The sequence below is a fragment of the Anomaloglossus baeobatrachus genome, chromosome 5, assembly GCF_048569485.1.
Source record: "Anomaloglossus baeobatrachus isolate aAnoBae1 chromosome 5, aAnoBae1.hap1, whole genome shotgun sequence".
In the NCBI taxonomy this organism is placed as follows: Eukaryota; Metazoa; Chordata; class Amphibia; order Anura; family Aromobatidae; genus Anomaloglossus; species Anomaloglossus baeobatrachus.
This window is the reverse complement of record NC_134357.1, coordinates 417,048,655-417,071,564: the sequence shown is the minus strand read 5'-3', so window position 1 is coordinate 417,071,564 and position 22,910 is coordinate 417,048,655. Positions and strand designations below refer to the sequence as shown.

The 22,910-nt window shown below is 46.7% G+C and overlaps 1 protein-coding gene across 5 annotated transcripts in view; it reads left to right on the top strand.

The window, feature by feature from the left end:
• TANC2 (tetratricopeptide repeat, ankyrin repeat and coiled-coil containing 2) overlaps positions 1-22,910 on the top strand; it is a 615,727-nt gene that overhangs the window by 394,811 nt on the left and 198,006 nt on the right. For all 5 annotated transcript variants that reach the window (XM_075350282.1, XM_075350280.1, XM_075350278.1 and 2 more), the window contains one exon: positions 14,583-14,654. In XM_075350282.1, the coding sequence (XP_075206397.1) occupies positions 14,583-14,654 (72 nt within the window). The remainder of the gene's footprint in view (positions 1-14,582; positions 14,655-22,910) is intronic.

Sequence of the window (22,910 nt, the reverse complement as noted above, 5' to 3'; positions counted from 1 at the left end):
TTTAGGACACACTATAGATCCTAAAATGTTGTCTTTACCCCCAGTGAGAGGCATTGAGAGACAGCAAGTGGCTCTGTCTGGGGTGCCGGCTCTCATCCTTCAGTGAAGCAAGCCTGTGCTTTGTGTTTGATGTTTCATGAACGATACATCCGAGCACCCACGATATTTGGCCGAGTACCCAAGTGCCCCGATGTTCGATCGAGTACCGAGTAGTGTCGAGCACGCTCGCCCATCATTAACTGGCACCACTAGCGGCGCGGCCCAGGCAAAATTTGGGCTATCTGGTTAGGCCCCAGAAGAAAATAGTTGAGCAGCCCTGGTATATAAAACATTTGACCAGACTCTCTGCCGTTGGCTGATGTGTACAGGCTCTCCGGAGCAGAAGAGCTGTTTTTAGGCTCTGCTTCATCTCTAGATTGTCTATTATGTATGTGGGAATGTTTTATATCGATCTGAAATCTGCAGCTCCTGGCCAGAGCCGCGGATGTGTATCCTATGAATATTAAATGCTGCAATGTGATGATGGCTGCAAATTCAGGTGTCTGGCTATTATGATAATTTATTTTTTGATTGATTGCTCATGTTATGTATGAGCATCCAAGTTCATGCCCAGTAATGGCCTTATGTGCAGCAGACATGGCTGTACATCTCTGAACGTGTAGAGTCTGAGCCACGGAGCTGTATGACACCACCATCGCTGAGGTCTTTGTTCTCTCCGCACGGCCAACATGCAAGTCACTTCCTGTCTATGGCAGTCTCCTCTTCGAGTTCAATGTTGCATATTGTTCAGCTGCTATGAGAGCAGAGCTGTACGTTGCATAAAACCTCACCTCATCTTCGCCTCTGGATAAGGTGGCAGAACACGAAAGGAGGAGGTGAAGAGTGGACTCTTTGTTTCCCCCGCAGACCTTCCACAAACTGCTTAGTCACTCGCTGCAGGCTCGGGATTAGTTTATGTGGTTCGGTTAAGCTCATCTCGTTCCTTCATGTGGTCCTTGTCGTTCCAGGAAAAGGGGCTGTCATTGCTTGCCGACAAGCTGATCTTGCATAAAAAAGGGTTCCTAACATTCAGGCTGGAAGGCTGTACCCCAGCTCTGGGTCTGCAGTGGTCTGGAATACATCCAGATCTATTAGGCAGCGCAGGTCGAAAGTTAGGAAAGCAGAAATACCTGCAGAATCTGAAGAAACCTGAACCAAGAACATGTATCATTTCTGACCATATACGTCTTCGTCGTCAAAGAACCTTTATCCCATAAACCGTGTGGTTTGTCTCATTGTGTCACTTACATAGATGAAGGAAAGTGAGGTGTGAGCTTTTAAGTCTGTTCTCACATCATATTTCACCGCTGAATCACTTTAGAAATGGTGTAAAAATAAGTTCTCAGCGATAGCGTCGGCTCAGCTTACATCGTTCTTCCAATAAAGTCTATCTAATTACCCATAGGCTCTGGTCGAGAGCAGCGACCATTTGTGATAAACCATAAAGTGTCTTGGGAGGCGGATGTTGTATTGATTGAGAGGTAACGATGGGTTTCCATATACCCCACACCTTTAACTACTTGTACATAGGGATCTATGGTGCTGTTGAGCACAGCTGACCGATACTGGTGCAAATGCAGGATCAGATGCAGCTTTTTTGGATTCTGTGCAAATGTACTCATACAGGGGCACATTATGCAATGGAACCACACTGTTACCATAAATGTGACCTCCTCTTTCCAATTAGATCTCCTGAAAGAATTGTAAGTATATGCCCCTACAGGATGTAGATTGAGCAGATAAAATCCCCAGCAGATTTTGGAGCAAATCCACGGCATGTTGAGTTGCATGAGAATTTATCACAGATTTTGCTGAAGACTTGTCTTGTGTATTTCGAAATCTGCAAAAACAAAAAGTCTTCAGTATATTAATGAGATTACAGTGCCACTTTCCTGACATTACTCTACGGACTTTACCCCATATTTTAGGTGATCAAACACCAGAACTTCTTCCAGTAGACACATTCGGAAACCTCTTCACGGATTAACCCCATAAAGTCAGTATTCTTTTACATTGCATGTAGCAAATGAAGTTCACTGCTCACAATTCCTAATTGATTGAGATATGCAAAGGGTTTTTCTCATTTTCTTAAATAGGTAAAACTGCAAAATTCATGTTAAAAAAAATCAAGCAACTTTTCAGCTTTCCTCGTTCTAAAAAAATCCTCCAGAAATGATGGATTTTTAATCTAATGCTGTACAGCTAGCTTGTTAGTGCTTTGCTATACAGCTTGTAAGCGCTGCTCTTAAGGCTGCTTTCACACTACGTTTTTTTAACATGCGTCATGAACGTTTTTTTAACGCAAAAACAGATCCAGTGCAAATGCGTTTTCATTTCAATGCATTTGCAATGGACTCGCGTCAACATGCGTTCACCTGCGTTTGCGTGCGTTATAGTAAGGATCCAGCGACTTGCAGTTTATTAACTTTTTTAAAAACGCTACTTGTAACGTTTTTGAGCTGCGTCCAAATACTGCAAATTGCTGGATCCTGACTATACTGCACGCAAACGCATGTGAACGCTGGCATGCTGATAGGATCCTGCTTGCTCTACTGAGCATGCCCAGAAACCAGCCTCGCGTGGTCAGTCTCTCTCTCCCACTCCCTCTCTCCACCGCCTGAGTAGCTGTGGAGGCTCGTAACTAAGGTAAACATCGGGTAACTGCGGGCTTAGTTACCCGATGTTTATCTTGGTTACGTGTGCAGGGAGCAGCAGCCCTGCTCCTAGCAGCTGCAGACGCTCGTAACCAATTTAAATATCGGATATCCAAGCAAGTTACCCGATGTTTACCTTGGTTACGAGCCTCCGTAGCTGTTAGATGTCGGCTCCCAGTCTTTCACGTTCAGTTCCCCTCACTCCCGATCACATGACTCCAATGCCCGCCCATAAACTTAAAGTGATAGGATCCTGCAAAATAACACATGCGTTTGCATGCGGTTTTCTTTGCAAAAACAGGATCCGCTTTTGCAGCAAAAAAACGTTCATGATGCATGCTAAAAAAACGTAGTGTGAAAGCAGCCTAACCTGGCTAATTCACTGGATCCAGCCTCCTTCAGTGCCCTTGTACTCCAATGATGCTGTGCTACAGAGACTAAACTCCTGGTACTTGTAACCTTGGAGAGAGCAGAGTTTGGACCAGTGACTCAACCATGCTGACAACCCAATCTGTCTATCTTCAGAAGCGCACCGCTCCACCTCCCACCACTCTTGTGAGTCAGGGGAGCACTGCGCTTCTGAAGATAGAAGATGACTGAAACCCTTTTAGCGTATGTTTCAACTGGATGTAAATTTGTACACAACTGCTTGCCACACTCTTGCCAGAGGTAGCCGCATATTTATGGTCACTTTTGTTGGGTTCTTTGGCTATTATACATAGTAATTGTTCAATAAGCGCATACCTCTACATGATGACCTACATCACGCACCACAGATACTCTGTGATGATGAGAATTTCCCGCTGTTAACACAATGGGGCACATTTACAGAGAAGGGTATAAATAGCACTGAATTCTCCGGATCTATTCGTGTCTGCTGCCATATCTCTCCAGATCCGCACATATGTAAAGAATACAACCAAAGGGAAGCGCACATCTAGCTATGGGGATTGCCTTGTAAATGATGAAGTGTCAATCCTATGGGGTTTATCTTGTGTTCACCCACTGACATGGTTTCAGGGACACAAATAATATCCCATCCTACCGGGTTGTCATTATTGTAGAGCCTCTCAGAAGCTTTCGAAGCTCTACGTGTTTGGTTTCTCTGGTTTATAATGGATTTGTGCACTTAAAAGCATATTGGGCAAGGTGCCTAATGGTAAAGGCACATGGTAGCTCCGCACTATATACTGTTAAATAACCCATTGGTGCTCCGTCTGTCCCGAGAAGACTCCGGTGATGAAAAGGATTATACTTCATATCATTTCTACTCCTTAAAGAGATCTGGCAGGCTGCAGAAAAACACATCAAAGTGGAGCAAGAGCGCAAATTAGTGACAGTTTAGTAATGAATAATTAATGGTTGTGCTGACTGGCAAGCACTGATGCTGGAGAACGGCTCCTAACAAGAGTGAAAAGCGTGCAAACCGACCTGAGCAGGCGAGAAAACTGCCAGCAGCCCACCCAGGGTGCCATTACCCCACCTGCACTAGATGGGTATTGATATTGGCCAACGAGCGACTATAAATGAATAAAGACCTTTTATTTAACATCATTTTTAGATCGTTAAGGAAATATACTGCACTACAGTTATTATTCAGTATTGGGTTTTACTGCAGGTTATTTAGCGATTTACCGCAGGAGTGACCCAACATTTTAGAAAGGAGCATTGTTAGTTATAGTGACGATATCAATATGTGCGTGAAACATGAGAAGTTAGCCGATATTCCAGTCAAGAAACAGCGAAGCCACAACCAGCACAGGTAGATGCTTTTTTTTTTAAATTCTAATATAAAGCCACAAGGCTAATAGATATATCACCACATCACTTCTCTTTCCTGGTCCTAAAACCAAAAAAATGAGGACATTTCCCCCAATACTGAAGACCCATGGGCAAAATTTTATTCTATTAGCAAACCTTCCTATAAAATCACATGTAAAATCCTTCTCCAGGTCAGCTGTCCAACTTCAAGTTTCGCCTATTGGCTTCTTCTTGGGGCTTGCCAAGAGGAGGCGAAACTATTCAGTCAGGTGACCTTTTTATATGCAATTTTAAAGAAATGTATTTATAAGACTAAAATCCATTTTCGAGAGGTAATTTTTCCGACGTTTTCACTTTTGAAGGGCAGCTCCTTGTCTCTTATGTTTTACGACTGGGAATGACGAATGGCGTGGTGATCTATGTATTAGTCCTGTGAGTTTTAAAGAACTTCTACCTGTGCTGGCCTTCAGGTGTGAAATCGCAACATCAAGTAGTCATTATGATTCACGTTTTGCACTGATTGATAATGTCACTGTTTTTTACCAGCAGGGTTTGTAGCAGGGAAGATTTTTATGTGATTAGTGGTTAATTGTGTAAAAGATTTTGTGTTTTATCTGTATGTGCCATGTTTATTATATGTTTTCATTAGATTAAAGGGGTTGGCTATTATTTTACAAATCCCTTTCATGGGAACTAACTGCCATAGATAAGCACTTTACTAAATACTTTGCTATCCTTCTATAACCTGAGCGGCTCTCCTGGTCATATCATCTCTGGTGAGAATCTCCTAGCTTCCTGTGATGTCATGTTAACATTTTACCCAGTTCTGAGCTCTGGAAACTGATTGGTGGGCATGGCTTGCTGTACAAGTGGGTGGGGTTTCAGTCAGCAGAGCTTACCCTTCTCCTTAGGGTGCTCCTGCAGGCACCGCTCTTTCTGCAGGCACCGCTCTTTCTGCAGGCACCGCTCTTTCTGCAGGCACCGCTCTTTCTGCAGGCACCGCTCTTTCTGCAGGCACCGCTCTTTCTGCAGGCACCGCTCTTTCTGCAGGCACCGCTCTTTCTGCAGGCACCGCTCTTTCTGCAGGCACCGCACTGTTTCCAGGCACCGCACTGTTTCCAGGCACAGCACTTTTTCCAGGCACAGCACTTTTTCCAGGCACAGCACTTTTTCCAGGCACAGCACTTTTTCCAGGCACAGCACTTTTTCCAGGCACAGCACTTTTTCCAGGCACAGCACTTTTTCCAGGCACAGCACTTTTTCCAGGCACAGCACTTTTTCCAGGCACAGCACTTTTTCCAGGCACAGCACTTTTTTCAGACACAGCACTTTTTCCAGGCACAGCTCCTCCTGCAGGCCCAGTTCCTCCTGCAGGCCCAGTTCCTCCTGCAGGCCCAGTTCCTCCTGCAGGCCCAGTTCCTCCTGCAGACACAGATCCTCCTGCAGGCCCAGTTCTTCCTGCAGGCCCAGCTCCTCCTGCAGGCCCAGCGCCTCCTGCAGGCCCAGCGCCTCCTGCAGGCCAGCTCCTCCTGCAGGCCCAGCTCCTCCTGCAGGCCCAGCTCCTCCTGCAGGCCCAGTTCCTCCTGCAGGCCAAGTTCCTCCTGCAGGCCAAGTTCCTCCTGCAGGCCAAGTTCCTCCTGCAGGCCAAGTTCCTCCTGCAGGCCAAGTTCCTCCTGCAGGCCAAGTTCCTCCTGCAGGCCAAGTTCCTCCTGCAGGCCAAGTTCCTCCTGCAGGCCAAGTTCCTCCTGCAGGCCAAGTTCCTCCTGCAGGCCAAGTTCCTCCTGCAGACACCGATCCTCCTGCAGGCCCAGTTCTTCCTGCATGCCCAGTTCTTCCTGCAGGCCCAGCGCCTCCTGCAGGCCCAGCGCCTCCTGCAGGCCCAGCTCCTCCTGCAGGCCCAGCTCCTCCTGCAGGCCCAGCTCCTCCTGCAGGCACAGTTGTCATTGCAGACACAGCTCCTCCTGCAGGCACAGCTCCTCCTGCAGGCACAGCTCTTCCTGCAGGCACAGTTGTCATTGCAGACGCAGCTCTCCCTCTAGAGCTCTCTGTTAAATGTGTTTACAGTAGGGTATATACACATACTGCCTTATAACCTTTTTAATGTATATACATACACCCTGCTATATTCCCGCCGTAATATAAAAACATTTATATCTCACTCTTTCCCCATCCATCCTATTACAGTAGGACAGGATTAGTCAGGGTAAGCAGTGGATAATCTTTGGTAGATCTGGTGCTCTGGTGCTTTGCGTTACTTCTATGCATTATATCAGTGACTTGAAGGCAGCTGTGTCTTGGACCGAAGATTATGATAAAGCTGTGATATCTTGGGGAAGATTAGGAGAGGTATGAGTGTGCAGTCAGATGGACATATAACATGGACGACAATCCCATTGAAATCCTTGGACTGGCGGGTGGCTCTCCTGACCCGAGTTTGACAGCTCCATAGAAATATATGCTGTCACGCTCGGGTCAGACTTGCCACTAGCCAGTCCGAGCTGTGCCATGTGATTTTCGTCCGTGTTATATGGCCGTCTGATTGCGCACTTAGGCTGAGTCACAGGGGGCGCATTCACTGCTGGGAAATGTAATGAGGAGGGAGCAGAGGACGTTGAAAGCAAAGCTGGTGCCAGGAGGCAGTAAGTAAAGCAGGCAAAAAACTGCATGAACGGAAAAGGTACCTGGGGTTCTTTAGGGTCACATTACCTTAAAGGAGTATTCCTGTAATAAAAGATGCGAGAAAATGTGTAAATAAATATTTTCGTAATTTACAGCTATTAAAAGTTATGCTCCATTCAGAAAAGTAACAGTCTTTCATCTTCTGGAATAGGCCCCCGGGTGTTAGGTCAGTGAGATCATCTGTCCATCAGATATGTATGGGCATCCGCCTAGAAGATAGCTTCATGTCTGCGTGTACATGGCAGATATGTGCCTATTACATAAACTATTTTGGTCAGTAATCAGCCCAGCCAAGATTAGATTATACAGCGATTTTTTTTTTTATATATTTATTTACTTTTTTACATTGACCTCTAGCCATGTGGGAAATCATTCTTGTGAATTTCCTTATTAGCTATCATTGGTTGGCATGAGGTCTTTATGTGGTCCCTTGTGTACACCGAGAAATCACTGACCAAAATATGGCTGTCTGTTCTAGGCCTAATTAATACATGCATCTATCCCTCTATCTATCTATCTATCTATCTATCTATCTATCTATCTATCTATCTATCTATCTCCTGTCTCCTCTTCAGCTTTAGGCTATGTGCGCACTAGTGCGTTTTTCCCGCGGATTTACCCGCGGATTTGCCGCGGAAATTTCTTGAGAAATGTCTGCAATCTTTGTGCAGACATTTCCCAGCAAATTCTATGGTAAAAAAAAAAGCTGTGCGCACTTGTGCGGATTTTTCTCAAGAAATTTCCTTGAGAAGAATTTCTCGAGAAACTTTCTTGAGAAAATGAACATGTCCATTATTTCCGCAGGTACCCTGCGGATTTCGGCAGTACAGCCTGCAAAAATCCGCAGGGAACCACCCGCGGGAAAATCGCGGCAATTCCGCGGCTAATCCGCGGCAAATCCGCGTCAAATCCGCATGCGGATTTGGTGCAGATTTTTTCCGGAGGTCCGGAAATCTTTCACTCCCAGAAGTTTCTCAAGAAATTTTCTTGAGAAACTTCTCATTTCTAGTGCGCACAGAGCCTTAGACTCCTGCAATTAAGAGACCTTGTGGGTGACAATCTGGTCACATGACCGTGATGTCACAAAGGTCCTTAAGCAGTCTTCTCATCAAGATATAAACACTGGGGGCACTGTGAAACTTTCGCGCTCCCTTCCCCCTAATACCAGTCCTGCATACCTGCTTGTCTCCTGTCCACTTCAGTCATGTCACATGACTGAGGACACCAAAGGTCCTTAAACAATCTTAACCTCGGAATACAACCTCTGAGATCCCTAAGAAAGTGGGGGGCATGAGAAATTGTGCAGTTAGACTCCCCCCTAATGCTGCCCTGACTGTAACTAGGGTTTATTTTTGTAGTAGGGCTTATATGTCAACCGTACTGTAAAAAATTCTATCTCCATCTACGTGTGCAGGGAGCAGGGAGCCGTCACCGGCAGCGTGAGAGCGGCGGACGCTAGTAACTAAGGTAAATATCGGGTAACCAAGGAAAGGGCTTCTTGGTTACCCGATGTTTACCGTGGTTACAGCTTACCGCAGGCTGCCAGAAGCCGGCTCCTGCTCCCTGCTCCCTTCAGTTTGTCGCGCTCTTGCTGTCACACACAGCGATGTGTGCTTCACAGCGGGAGAGCAACGTCCAAAAAATGAAGCAGGACATTCAGCAACGAGCGGCGACCTCACAGCAGGGGCCAGGTCGTTGCTGGACGTCACACACAGCAACAGCGACGGGACGTCGCTGCTACGTCACAGAAAATGGTGACTTAGCAGCGACGACGTTGTCGTCGTCGCTATGTCTGACACCACCTTAAAATAGGGTTAGTATTAGGGAAATATGGGATATTTCTTAGTGGAGTATTTGTAGGTATACTATGTAAAATCTGCATATCAACGCTATACTTGGTTGACAAGTTTTGACTCCTTTGTATATCTTTTGTATTGCGTTGTAATCTGCTTTATGAATGTTTTCATTCTGTGGTTTGTTATCCATAAATCTTAATAAAAATAGTCTTTCATTTTAAAAAAAGAAGACCTGTTACGTCTCTCACCCCGACACGTTCCATTCATACATGTTTTATGTGCTCAGCCCCAACCAGTTGTCGGTCTTTAATATTGTTTGCATGTAAACAGAGCAGACACCGCACTTTCTACAAGTCTCAAGGTTACCCAGGACATCGCTGGGGAGTCGGGAAGCAAAGAAATAGCCAGTTGTTTAATTTTTAAGTATGTGACCTCCGTGCTCTTTACGCTCCTGTGAGACGTTCGCTCCCCAGCTGCGCCTCCTTTCTTTTATACGTCACACTGCAATTTTGTGCTAAAAGCACCGAGCAGGACACAAAACTGAATTGATTTCATGACTTCGCAGACATAGAAATTCCAGACTGGCTTAATGTATTCACTGCAGAACACAAGCATTGTCATTCCTCTGATTTTTTTTTTTTTCTGTAATATTTTGGTTGAATTTTGGGGGTTTTAAATAACAATATTTTTATTTTTTAATGTACAAATCTAAATTAGATTTCCATACACTGCTTTGCTTATCAGTCAGTGACTTAAAAGGAATCTGTCCCCAGGTTTTTACTCCCCCATCTGAGAGCAGCATAATGTAGAGGCAGAGACCCTGATTCCAGTGATGTGTCACATACTGAGCTGTTTGTTGTCATTTTGATAAAATCAATGTTTTTTTGCTGCAGATCTAGCAGTTATACAGAGCTCATAAATATGCTGGACTACCTGGCCTATTAGTCCTCTAATGATAATCTACTGCTGATTAAACAGTAATTTTATCATTAAGCAGCCCAGTAAGGGACACATCACTGGAATCGGGATCTCTGCCTCTACGTTATTCTGCTCTTAAGGCCGCTTTACACGCTGCGATATTGTTGCCGATATCGCTAGCGTGCGTACCCGCCCCCATCGGTTGTGCAACACGGGCAAATCGCTGCCCGTGGCACACAACATCGCGCGGACCCGTCACACTACTTACCTGCCTAGCGACGTTGCAGTAACCGGCGAACCGCCTCCTTTCTAAGGGGGAGGTTCGTTCGGCGTCACAGCGACGTCACTAAGCGGGCGCCCAATAGAAGTGGAGGGGCGGAGATGAGCGGAACGTAACATCCCGCCCACCTCCAGCGGCCGCAGGTAACGTGAGGTTCCTCGTTCCTGCGGTGTCACACATAGCGATATATGCTGCCGCAGGAACGAGGAACTACATCGTACCTGCAGCAGCAACGATAATTGGGAATAGGGGGGATGTCACCGATTAGCGATTTTGCACGTTTTTGCGACTATGCAAAATCGCTCATAGGTGTCACACGCAACGAAATCGCTAAAGCGGCCGGATGTGCGTCACAAATTCCGTGACCCCAACGAGATCGCTTGAGCGATGTCGTATGCGTGTAAAGCGGCCTTTAGATTAGGTGACAGATTCCTTTAAGAACACATGGAATTAATATCTGCCAAGGATGTCAACTATAGTGGGATGAGCCAGCAATCTTCCGTTACCACCCATTGGTTAATGTGTGTGGAATCAAAGGGCATTTAGTGCCTTGAGAAAGTATTCATACCCGGTGAATGTATTTTATTGGGATTTTATGTGATATACCAACACGAAGTAGCATCTATTTGTAAAGTGTAAAGAAATAATATATAGGTTTCCTTTACAAATACTTGTTACTTTGTGTAATGCTGAGTTGGCTGTCAGTCACTACTAGGGCGTGGTTACAGCCGCTGCTTACTATATATGGAGCGTTGACTAAAGCAGCTCCACCCCTATAACTGAAAGCCCCATGACTGAACTTTATTTCTCCCGGCAGCGGGGCTCTCAGTGCCGGCACCAGGCAGTTTCAGAACACTAGTACCCTGCAGATTAGCCCCATATGTGCTGGTTAATACTGTTGTTTGTTTTTCCCTGAGAGGTTTCCTTTATGCTGCCTTGTCAAAATTGCTACATCTAAAGTCACCATGGATCTGAGTGGCAGTACCTAACGCAACTCATAGACGAGAGAGTCACATTCTAGTGAACCTATAATAAAGTTTTTACATATGGAAGTAGTGGTATAGCTGTATAGGTTTTTCTCCCCGAATAAAAATGTTTGGTTTTTTTTTGTAGAGATTCGATGTGCCAGTCATGAGAAATCTTGTGTAAAAGCCATATGCAAATCAGGAAAAAAGTGCACTGGGGGTGTGGCCATGCACTTGAGTTATTTTCTGACTGCATCACACCCCTCTTGTATTTCCATCCTGATGCAGACTGCTTCTAAGCTAGATTTCTCTCAACTGGCACATTGCATCTCCACAAAAAGAAAGGTATAATTTTTATTTGCCTATGGCACCTATACAAACACTACTAGACTGATCTAAAATAGTACACCCTTTTGTTCATATCTCTCATATCCCCTTTAAGCAGCAGATGTCACAGGGGAAATGTATGTTTTCCTCTTTTCATTTCTTTATTATATTCTGATCAGTCAGGTCGGGCTTGACTTGTGCGAACCAGTTTTTTGTCATTAAACAACATATCTGGTAATGAGCAGCCTCGTCTGGATCAAGAATACTAACTTCTAGTTGATTTACAATTCTGTCCCAAAAAAGGAGACCTAAGAACCCACGGCATTATAATGTGGTTTGGATCTTCTTTGCACCCACTGACAGTATTATGTCTTAGCCATAAGGATTTGATTAGAGATGAGCAAACCCGAAGTTCGGTGTTTAGTACAAACTCAGATTTCTCCAAGAAAACAACGTTTAGGTTTGGAGTTCAGGTGCTTTACGGATGCAGACCACTCATGCGAGTGTTGCTGTGCTCGGGTATGCTCGGTGCTCAGCACAGTGCGAGTCGCTTCCATGTTTGAATGGCTCGTACTGGGGGTTACAGCAGCATGATCAGATGTAGTGTGCACCCCCTAAAAAATGTGAAAAACTCTGCCCAACCGCCCCTGGAAGTGTTCTGTTTATGGCTGGCTGCATGTGAGCGGAGACCCGAACTGCCAATCTGTGACTTCAGATGAAGTTCCGGTCAAGTCTGGGTCCAAAACCAGCAGAACCCAACCTTCCACGGGTCCGCTCATCTCTAGATATGATAACAGACAGCCCAGTGCTCGTTTGGCCATCAACTACATCTCTGACTTTCCCATACACAAGAAGGTTTGGCTCTTCTGAGGGTTCACGTGCTTTCTAATGGGACAAGAGAGAATATGAAATTTCCTGACCATTATCTCTTTTCCGACACCTGATGTTGGGGGCAATAAGGGTCAGACCATTTGAGAGGCAGGAAGCCCCCAATCACATTAGATTGCCTGCCGATCCCGCTAATACAGCATACGGGGCCTTTAGTGAATGCAACTAGCGGCATAGGAGTCTACATGAAACATACATGATCACTGTGGCAAAAATAAACCTAGGTAGTCCACAAACTTTACTCAACCCCCGGGTGTTGGTGCTAGAGGTGGCCAAGAGCCCCATGACCCACCAGTATCGTAAATGGCACATGTTGGTGAGCTGTGTCCTTTTTGATTCACGTGACTCCTCCGATCTTCTTCAGTCAGATTTCGACACTATAGAATATTATGGCTAAAGGGCATGTCACCGAATCTCACCATTCCCCGAGTAGTCTTTCCAGTCTTCGTAGACACAGAGGAAACTGCAGCAGAATAGATTAGGCAGACTGCACTGCAGAGCATCTGTATAGTCATGATCTCCCGCTATCAATCAGCGCTCGCCCCACCGCTAGGCACACTGGTAAGTTTATCGCTGCTGTTTTTGCGAAGGAAGGGGCATTAATTTTTTTATTGCCAATTGGAGAAAAAGACATGGATTGCACATCCCAAAAATACATTGATCTAAAGCCGCTAGGCAAAAATTTAAATAGAACGTGAGGTTCTTAGTTACTATTCTGATCAGACTGTATTAAGCCCACTGCCACGTCGAACCTCTAGAGTGGGTCCCTATCCTAAGCCTTTGTGGTGCGGCACTGTGCACCAACCACTGCTGCAGCGACAAAGCACCAGCAGGGCAGGCGACCCGGTGCCTCACAGCACCCATGCTGCAAGGCAAAGCCCCCAAGGCTCCAGGCCGCACTGCCCCACTGTCACGACACCACCACAACAGCAGCCACTGCACAGCACCAACACACAGTGAGAGAAGCTGCGCACTCACCTCCCACTGGCTCCCATAAGTAAACTGGGAGCAAAAAAGGCTGACCCCTCTTGCAGTCTCCTGCTAATTAAAAACACCTGTGCCGAATGGGGGGAGTGCAGATCCAAGCAAAAAAAGGAGGGGGATAGAACATATTAATATGCCAATTGGAGAAAAAGACATGGATCGCACATCCCCCTCTTTTTTTGCTTGGATTTGCACTCCCCCCATTCGGCACAGGTGTTTTTAATTAGCAGGAGACTGCAAGAGGGGTCAGCCTTTTTTGCTCCCAGTTCACTTATGGGAGCCAGTGGGAGGTGAGTGCGCAGCTCCTCTCACTGTGTGTTGGTGCCTTGTAGTGGCCGCTGTTGTGGTGGTGTCGTGACAGTGGGGCAGTGTGGCCTGGAGCCTTGGGGGCTTTGCCTTGCAGCATGGGTGCTGTGAGGCACTGGGTCGCCTGCCCTGCTGGTGCTTTGTCGCTGCAGCGGTGGTTAGTGCACAGTGCCGCACCACAAAGGTTTAGGATAGGGACCCACTCTAGAGGTTCGCCGTGACGTGGCAGTGGGCTTAATACAGTCTGATCAGAATGGTAACTAAGAATCTCACGTTCTAAAAAAAAAATTTTTGCCTAGCAGCTTTTAGATCAATGTATTTTTGGGATGTGCGACCCATGTCTTTTTCTCCAATGTTATAATTAATTTTTTTTATTACTGAGCAGAGCAGGATATTAATCATTTGTCTCACGTATGTCTATTTTTCCTGATATTTGTCTGATCACCAATTACCGCTCGGTCCAAGTTAATTATTAGCTTTTTGTTTGGTATTGAAGTTTTGTGCACACAGGTTGTGGACCGGATTACTTTATGGCTCAAACAACTTTGTGATGACCTTGCAGGGTGAATGACTCGAAAATAGTTTGCTGTGGCCGAGCAAGCTAATGTTTCATACCTGGCCAGTGATCTTCATGGTCTGATCTCTTGCTCAGTGCCCTTGGGTTTGATCTAAAAGAAGACGTTGTATATTGTTCCAATCAGGCCAGGAAGCACGCCGTCCCTTTTGATATACCGTTTAGGGAGTCTCATCATTCGCTTCCTGTTTGCTGAAGTTTTTCTTGACCTGAATCTTCAATGGTGCTAGCTAATAGATCATCAGAGGTGCCTGAACATGTCTCTCAGATTGTTCATCCAGAACCAGTTTATATTGTGTAATACCAGATAGACGTTGGTTTCACATTTTCCATTTAGTGTATATCAAGGCATTGTCTGTATTGTGGGAAGAAGAGTTCTATCACATTTATCACCTATTTCTTCTCTTCTAGATGGGGGGAATGAGGAGCCACAAGAGAGGAGGCAGCACAGTGTAGACTCCCGCCACGGCCGGGCTTCACAAGGTAAGATGGGACTGTATAGATTTTTGGCATTACGAGACTATCTAACACTCCCAGTTACACCCTCCACTATGAACGCAATTGTACGAATCACATAATAAAAGAAATTGAGCAACTTTTAAGAATTTGTCAAGAATGCTAATATATACCTCTACGTTCCCCCATGTCTTTTGCACCGTCTCACATTTCATTATATGACCTGTATTCTGCGTCCATCCAACATCCATCCCCCCCCGCATGCTTTGTTTCTGACTGGAGAGTGGGTATCGACTAGCGGTGTCGTCTCCCATAAAATGCACAAGAGGAGATCATGCTCCCCTGTCTCTCTGTAAACAATCCTCAGAAATAGCTGCAGCACAGAGGAGATAAAATAGCTGTACTGAGCAGTGTAGCTGTGAATTTAGCACTAAGGGCAAAAAAACATGTGCTATAAAGCAGAAGCACTGTCTCTGTTGGTAGCTATTTGTACCACCTCCTTCTCCTCCCCTCTCTATAGAAAGGTGAAATCATGTAGTCCATCTTTCATAAAAATTCTAGTTTTCATTGATTCATATTAAAAAAAAAATTTCATGTACAAATTCCGGACAGCCGTCTCTGACGCGTCTCGGACTACGTCCTTTCTCAAAGGCATAACAACAAACTTTTATGCCTTTGAGAAAAGACGTAGTCCAAAACACATCAGCCAGGAAGAATGTCCAAAATATGTACATGAACATTTTTTAATATGAATCAATAAAGACAAGAATTTTTATGAAAGGCGGACTACAGGATTTTTCCTTTCTAACGTTTGTCTTACATGGTGAATGCCAGACACATAGTCCCTGCTCCGAGGATCCATGGGAAGGTCGGTGAGCTCACTAAACCTCCTTTTGACTCCCCTCTCTATATATTTCTAGGGACAGCATGTACCGTATTTTTCGGACTATAAGACGCACCTGACCATAAGACGCACCCTGATTTTAGAGGAGGAAAATGGGAAAATAAAATTTTAAGCAAAAAATGTGGTCATGACACACTTATGGGGCAAGGATCTGCTGCTGACACTTATGGGGTAATGTTCTGCTCATATACTCCCCATCATGCTCATATACTCCCCATTGCTGCTCATATACTCCCCATTGCTGCTCATATACTCCCCATTGCTGCTCATATACTCCCCATTGCTGCTCATATACTCCCCATTGCTGCTCATATACTCCCCATTGCTGCTCATATACTCCCCATTGCTGCTCATATACTCCCCATTGCTGCTCATATACTCCCCATTGCTGCTCATATACCCCCATCATCCTGGTGTATGGCCGCACCCTGTGGCACATAAAAAAAAAATAAACGTTCATACTCACCTTTCCTCACCTCTCTCCCTGCAGCACCGCTCCTCTTACCGTCTGTCAGCGGCAGCACCGCTGAGTGGAGCCGTTCCCGTTCCTCTGCAGCATCGCAATCTCCTCCTGTCTGTCCCGTGTGGACACGTGCGCACAGCGATGACATCATCACTGTGCGCGGCGCTAGTCTCCACGCAAGTCAGCTAACCGGAGGAGACTGGAGGAGATCGTGGTGCTGCAGGGGAACGGTGAGTAATGTGTACTGATTCACTGCATCCCGCGCTGATGATGATGCGCGGGGAGCAGTGAATACAGGCGCACATGATCACTCCAGGCTGTAGTTGCCAGGGGTGATCATCCCGCCCACCTGTCAGTGCCAGCTTCAGCACTGAGAGATGATGGGCGGGATGATGGGCGTGCATATTAAATGAGCGGGTCCACGTGGTCACGGCAGGCTGCTACAGCCTGCTCGTGCCCCCGATGACCCGCTCCACCGCAGCACCCTCATTCCCCACAGCCCTGTACTCAAACCATAAGACGCACCCCCCACTTTCCCCCAACATTTGGGGGGAAAAAAGTGCGTCTTATGGTCCGAAAAATACGGTAACCTCATTCTGTAGTGAGGTGAAAAGTATGGCTTCTTTCTCTCTAGGCATACTTCATATTGATTGAGTTCTGGAGGTTCTGGTGTAGAATGAAAGTGGCTCATAAGTGAGGAAAGAGGCATGTTTCTCTAATGTATATATTACACAGTTTCTTATATTATTACTATTTATTATTGTAGCGCCATTTATTCCATGGCGCTTTACATGTGAAATATTTGCTTATACCATTAGGCTATGTGCCCACGGGGAAAGTGTCCTGCGGATATATCCGCAGGAGCTCCCAGAAAACCGCAGCACAACTTTGTCTATTTTAATGCTGCGGTTTTATTGCGGAATGTCCTGCGGATATGGTGCGGTCATTCTGCATTGAGGATACAGTACCATGGCTTCGGCACTGCATTCTCAATGCAGAACAAGTGCTGGAGTGATTGGGGCGTTCATACTTCCCTCCATCACGCAGCACTTCACTTTCCAGCCGTGTCTGTCTGCACTTTGCAGGAGAAGGTGGGCGGGCCTGAACTGGCTCTGGCTGTCACATGACCGGAGCTCGTGCAGGCCCCGCCCACCTCCTCCTTCCTGTTCCTGGCTTAACTGCGCTCCAGTCTGCACCGGAGGAAGTGACTCTGGTGTCTTCTATCAAGGCAGGTAAGTATAGGATCGTGCGGAAAAATCCGTAGGAATAATTGACATGCTGCAGATTTTTCCGCAGGGAATTTGCATTATATCCGCTGCGTAAAAAAATCGCAGCATGGGCACAGCAGTTCCAAAATGCCATAGAAATGGCTGGGGATTCGCTGTACTGCGGATTTTTGAGCAATCCGCGGAATTTCCGCAAAACAATTGCGGAAAATTCCGCATATTTTCCGCAGAGTGGGCACATAGCTTTAATGTATGTATGTGTTGGATTTTTAGTGAAAATTTTAACAAATATTTCCACTTTTTGTAAGTAAAATATATCTTTGTACCGTGTTAGCCAGTAGAGATACTGAGGACTCTCTGTTCTTTTAAACAATTTTTTTTATCACTTTTTGTAAGTACTTTTTATAACTCCGTTTTATATTTAAAGTAATTATCCAGGACTTAATTTGTCTTTTTGTTTTTTTTGTTGTCTTTTTTTTTTTTGTTATGGAGCTATGGCGATCTGTTCTGGCTCAGGTCGGGCGGACCGCGTCTGCCATCCTCCAGTGATGTCACATCGAGAGAGCAGCATCTTCTCTTCTGCTCTCTTGATGGGAGGGGAGTGGTCACTTATGATGTCATGCTGCTTGACAGCCGGCACCCCACTGCCTAACTGCGGGAAGCTTCCTGTCAATCAGTGCGACATCGGTAGTGAAGCCCTGACGACAGAGCAGAGTAGACGAGAAGACGCTGCTCTGTCAACTTCAAGTGAAGCCGTAGAAACAACATTTGAACTGGATCACATTATCGCAGGGAAGAACAGAGTAGTTAGTAACTACCGACCTCGGAAGTTCTTAGCCCCAAAGTCCCAGATAACCTCTTTAATAACAAATATTTGACCTTTTTGCGTATGCTGCACCTATGGAAACTTATGTGTCTCCTCAATTCAGACTACAGAGTCTTGTAATCTAAAATTTGCTGTATGTGTGATAGCAGTAAGTACGGGCTCCTGTAGTACCCGTTTGTGGGTAGGTACTCTAATATATTCCAGTGCTACATACTTGGAAGTTTGTTTCTTTACACCTTTTCCTCTATTTGTGTGTATGTGTACGTGATCTTGTATCCCATTCTGAATCTGCAATGTCTATGGGGTACTTTGCACGTTGCGACATCGCTAGCATTGGCTAGCGATGTTGAGCGTGCTAGTACCCGCCCCGTCGCACATGCGATATCTTGTGATAGCTGCCGTAGCGAACATTATCGCTACGGCAGCTTCACACGCACTTACCTGGCCGGCGACCCGCCTCCTTGCGGCGTCACAGCGATGTCACACGGCAGGCGGCCAATAGAAGCGGAGGGGCGGAGATGAGCGGGACGTAAACATCCCGCCCACCTCCTTCCTTTCGCATAGCCGGTGGAGGCAGGTAAGGAGATGTTCCTCGCTCTTGCGGCTTCATACACAGCGATGCGTGCTGCCGCAGGAACGAGGAACAACATCGTATCTCCTATTGGTGTGACATTATGAAAATGACCGACGCTACACAGATCACCGATTTTCGACGCTTTTGCAATCGTTTATCGGCGCATCTAGGCTTTACACGTTGTGACGTCGTTACCGGCGCCGGATGTGCGTCACTTTCGATTTGACCCCGACGATATCGCAGTAGCGATGTCGCAACGTGCAAAGTATCCCTATCTCTCTTTATAATGAAGCTCTTTTTTGTCCTCCACACAGATTCTCCATCACATAAGTGCAGTGAGGTTTCCCTTTAAGAATAGCAATTCCCGCAGACCCCCCAGTCAAGCCTGGGGATGCCCCAATGTATTACCAGGGTTAATAGACATAGTGACTGTGATCATTCAGTGCAATCCGAGACTTTACTCCTCTGTCCTCATCCATCATCCAGGGACTCGCACTAATTGGGTTACCCTTCCCCGAGATATTTCATGCAGCAATACTGAAATGTAATCCCAGCCATGTTCTCTCCAGGAATTTCAAGCTGGCTGACTTTCGGCAGTGTAATATTCATCTCTGCAGAGCTGGAGGCTTACATTATAGGAGCAATCATACATATCAATAGACATATACATTACTTTTCTTTAATCAATTTTTCCCAACTCTAAAATAAGTTTTACCCACAGAAAATGATGATTTACCGGCTACAATTTAGAGGATCGTTTGCATGGATTGATGTCATTAGTCTTTATTATTAGGATTCTTTCACAAGTGCAGTTTTGGAAGGCGAAATTGGGAGTGTATTAAAATAAGAGAATAGAGGTAGACGCTTTCCTATATCACACTTTTCTGTTCGTTCTTTGCTTTGGCTTCAAAATCTGGAATAAAATCCAGAAATAAAGTAGTACATCTGAGCGCATCATGATAAAATAATAAATAATAAAAGCCAAACTAATTAAAAAGCAGCCCCAAATTTAAAAGCATCAATAAACATGTTTATTTTTTTATTTTTTATTTTTACTTTAAATGTGGTTGTTAACACTAGGACTACTGAGATAGTCATTTTGACTACTTTGCACTATGTATTTCTATATAGGTGTCACGAGTCCAGTAGTTCTAGTGTTAAACATATCAAAACTGCAAATGTGGATGCGCCCTGACCTTAGATACATTTTCCTGAGGGCATGTAGCTTACCATAAATTGAACACTTGAAAAAAATTAAGAAAAAACTAAAGGGAACCTGTCAGATCCCCTAATTTCATTATTCTGAAACTCCGCTGTCATTTAGAAACATACTTTTATTCCCTAGCCCAGGGGTGGGGAACCTTTTTACTGCCGGGGGCCATTTGGAATTTCCTACTAACCTTTGGGGGCCGCACAACATTATCAACCTGAAAAATAACCCTGCTATATTTGGTCAAACGATTAACTCACCCCTATTGTGGTGGCCGGAGCTGCTTCTCTTTGGTGCGATTGTAATGTTCGGTGATATTGATCATCTTGTTTCTCACAGCTGCTTTTCCAGGTTTGTCTCTGTCTGGAGATGCTGGGGGCATATACATCACAGGAGGGGCCAGGGCGCATAAATTACAGGAGACACTGGGAGTACACATCACAGGAGGGGCTGGGGCATATACATCACAGGAGGGGCTGGGGCATATACATCACAGGAGGGGCTGGGGCATATACATCACAGGAGGGGCTGGGGCATATACATCACAGGAGGGGCTGAGGCATATACATCACAGAAGGGGCTGGGGCATATACATCACAGGAGGGGCTGGGGCATATACATCACAGGAGGGGCTGGGGCATATACATCACAGGAGGAGCTGGGGCATATACATCACAGGAGGGGCTGGGGCATATACATCAGTAGGGGGCATGGACAGCCCTGGCGGTGGCACAGACATGACTGGGGACACGCACAGCACTGGGTGGCAGCACGCACAGCACTGGGTGGCAGCACGCACTGCACTGGGTGGCAGCACGCACTGCACTGGGTGGCAGCACGCACTGCACTGGGTGGCAGCACGGACTGCACTGGGTGGCAGCATTAGGGAGACAGACAGGTCTGGGGGAACATAGACATCAATAGGAGAGCACGGACTGGGGAGCATAGAAAGCAGTGGGAGGGTACAGACAGCAGTAGCGAGTTAAGAGCACTGAGGGGTGGCACACAGCACTGGGGAGCATGGACAGCATAAGGGGGACACAGGCAGCACTCACCGTGGCATGGACAGCACTGGTGGCAGCATGGACAGCATTAGGTGGTGCGGACAGCACTGGTGGGGGGGCATAGACATCACCCAGGGGGTACAGACAGCACTAGGGGGGGCACGGACAGCAGTGAGGGGTTACACCGCGCTGAGGGGGTACACAGCACTGGGGTGTACACAGCATTAGGGGGTACACACAGCACTAGGGGGTACACACAGCACCTGGGGGTACACAGCACTGGGGGGTACACACTGTACTAGGAGGTACACAGCACGAGGGGGTACACACAGCACGAGGGGGTACACACAGCACGAGGGGGTACACAGCACGAGGGGGTACACAGCACGAGGGGGTACACACAGCATTAAGGGGTACACAGCATTAGGGGGTACACACAGCATTAAGGGGTACACACAGCATTAGGGGGTACTCACTGTACTAGGGGGTACTCGCTGCACTAGGTGGTACACACTGCACTAGGGGGCACATAGCACGAGGGGGTACACACAGCACTGGGGTGTACACAGCACTAGGGGGTACACACAGCACTAGGGGGTACACACAGCACCTTGGGGTACACAGCACTGGGGGGTACACACTGTACTAGGAGGTACACAGCATGAGGGGGTACACACAGCACGAGGGGGTACACACAGCACGAGGGGGTACACACAGCACGAGGGGGTACACACAGCACGAGGGGGTACACACAGCACGAGGGGGTACACACAGCACGAGGGGGTACACAGCATGAGGGGGTACACAGCATGAGGGGGTACACACAGCATTAAGGGGTACACACAGCATTAAGGGGTACACACAGCATTAGGGGGTACACACAACATTAGGGGGTACTCACTGTACTAGGGGGTACTCACTGTACTAGGGGGTACACACTGCACTAGGGGGTACATACAGCACAAGGGGGTACACACAGCATTGGGGGGTACATACAGCACGAGGGGGTACACAGCACGAGGGGGTACACACAGCATTGGGGGGTACATACAGCATTGGGGGGTACACACAGTACGAGGGTGTACACAGCACTGAGCGGGGGGGGGGGGGGCAGCGATGGGTTGAGTACTCGCAGTGAGGGGGAGGGAGAGTCACACACACACACAGCACAGTTTCGGGAGGCTGGTAAACCTGCTGCAGCTCTTCTGTGTGACTTTATCGCAGCTTGCTGCTTACCCGCCCACCAGAGCACACAGGCCGGGGATAAGCCTAGAATGTATGGGCTGCAGTCAGGTCCTGGAAGTCAGGATCTGGAGAGAGCCCGTACATTCTAGCATCTACCCACAGGGCATCAGGCTGTGGGATTTAAAGGGCCGGCAGCCGGGAAAAGCGCGGCTGCCACCAAAGCACAATGGTCCCCGGGAATGTGCCCGGGGGCCGCATAAAAAGTCGTCACGGGCCGTATACGGCCCGCGGGCCGGAGGTTCCCCACCCCTGCCCTAGCCCGTCAGATGCTCATAAAGCAGTACTAGTCCTCCTAGGCATCTCTTCCTCCTGAGTAGTCCTGCATCCGATTCTCCATTCACACCTTGTTGGGCTGCCACAATTGACGTCTTATATATAATCACCATCTTGGAAGGACTGCTGGAAATCTCATTTGTATGCGCAACGTGTTGGCAGTTCTAGAATACCTGGGATTTTATGGAGACTGGCCATAGAGAGATGTGATTAGAAGATCCGAAGCGGGACAAGTGTGGTGCAAAAGACCTGTCCTGTCTTATTAATGTGTGCAGATCCTTGAAGTACATTTTTAAAAGATAGCACAGTTACCGATTTGGGGTCTGATTGGTTCCCTTTAACACTAAAAGTCCCAGAGAGGGGTCATTTAACATTTCTACCATTGGAACCCTATGGAGCTCGAAATTCCTGGGACTTTTATTGTTAAAGGGAGTCTGTCACCAGGTTTTTGCCACCTAATCTGAGAGCAGTATAACATAGGGGCAGAGATCCTGATTCCATCGATGTGTCACTTACTGAGCTGCTTAGTGTACTTTGATAAAATCACTGTTTAATCAG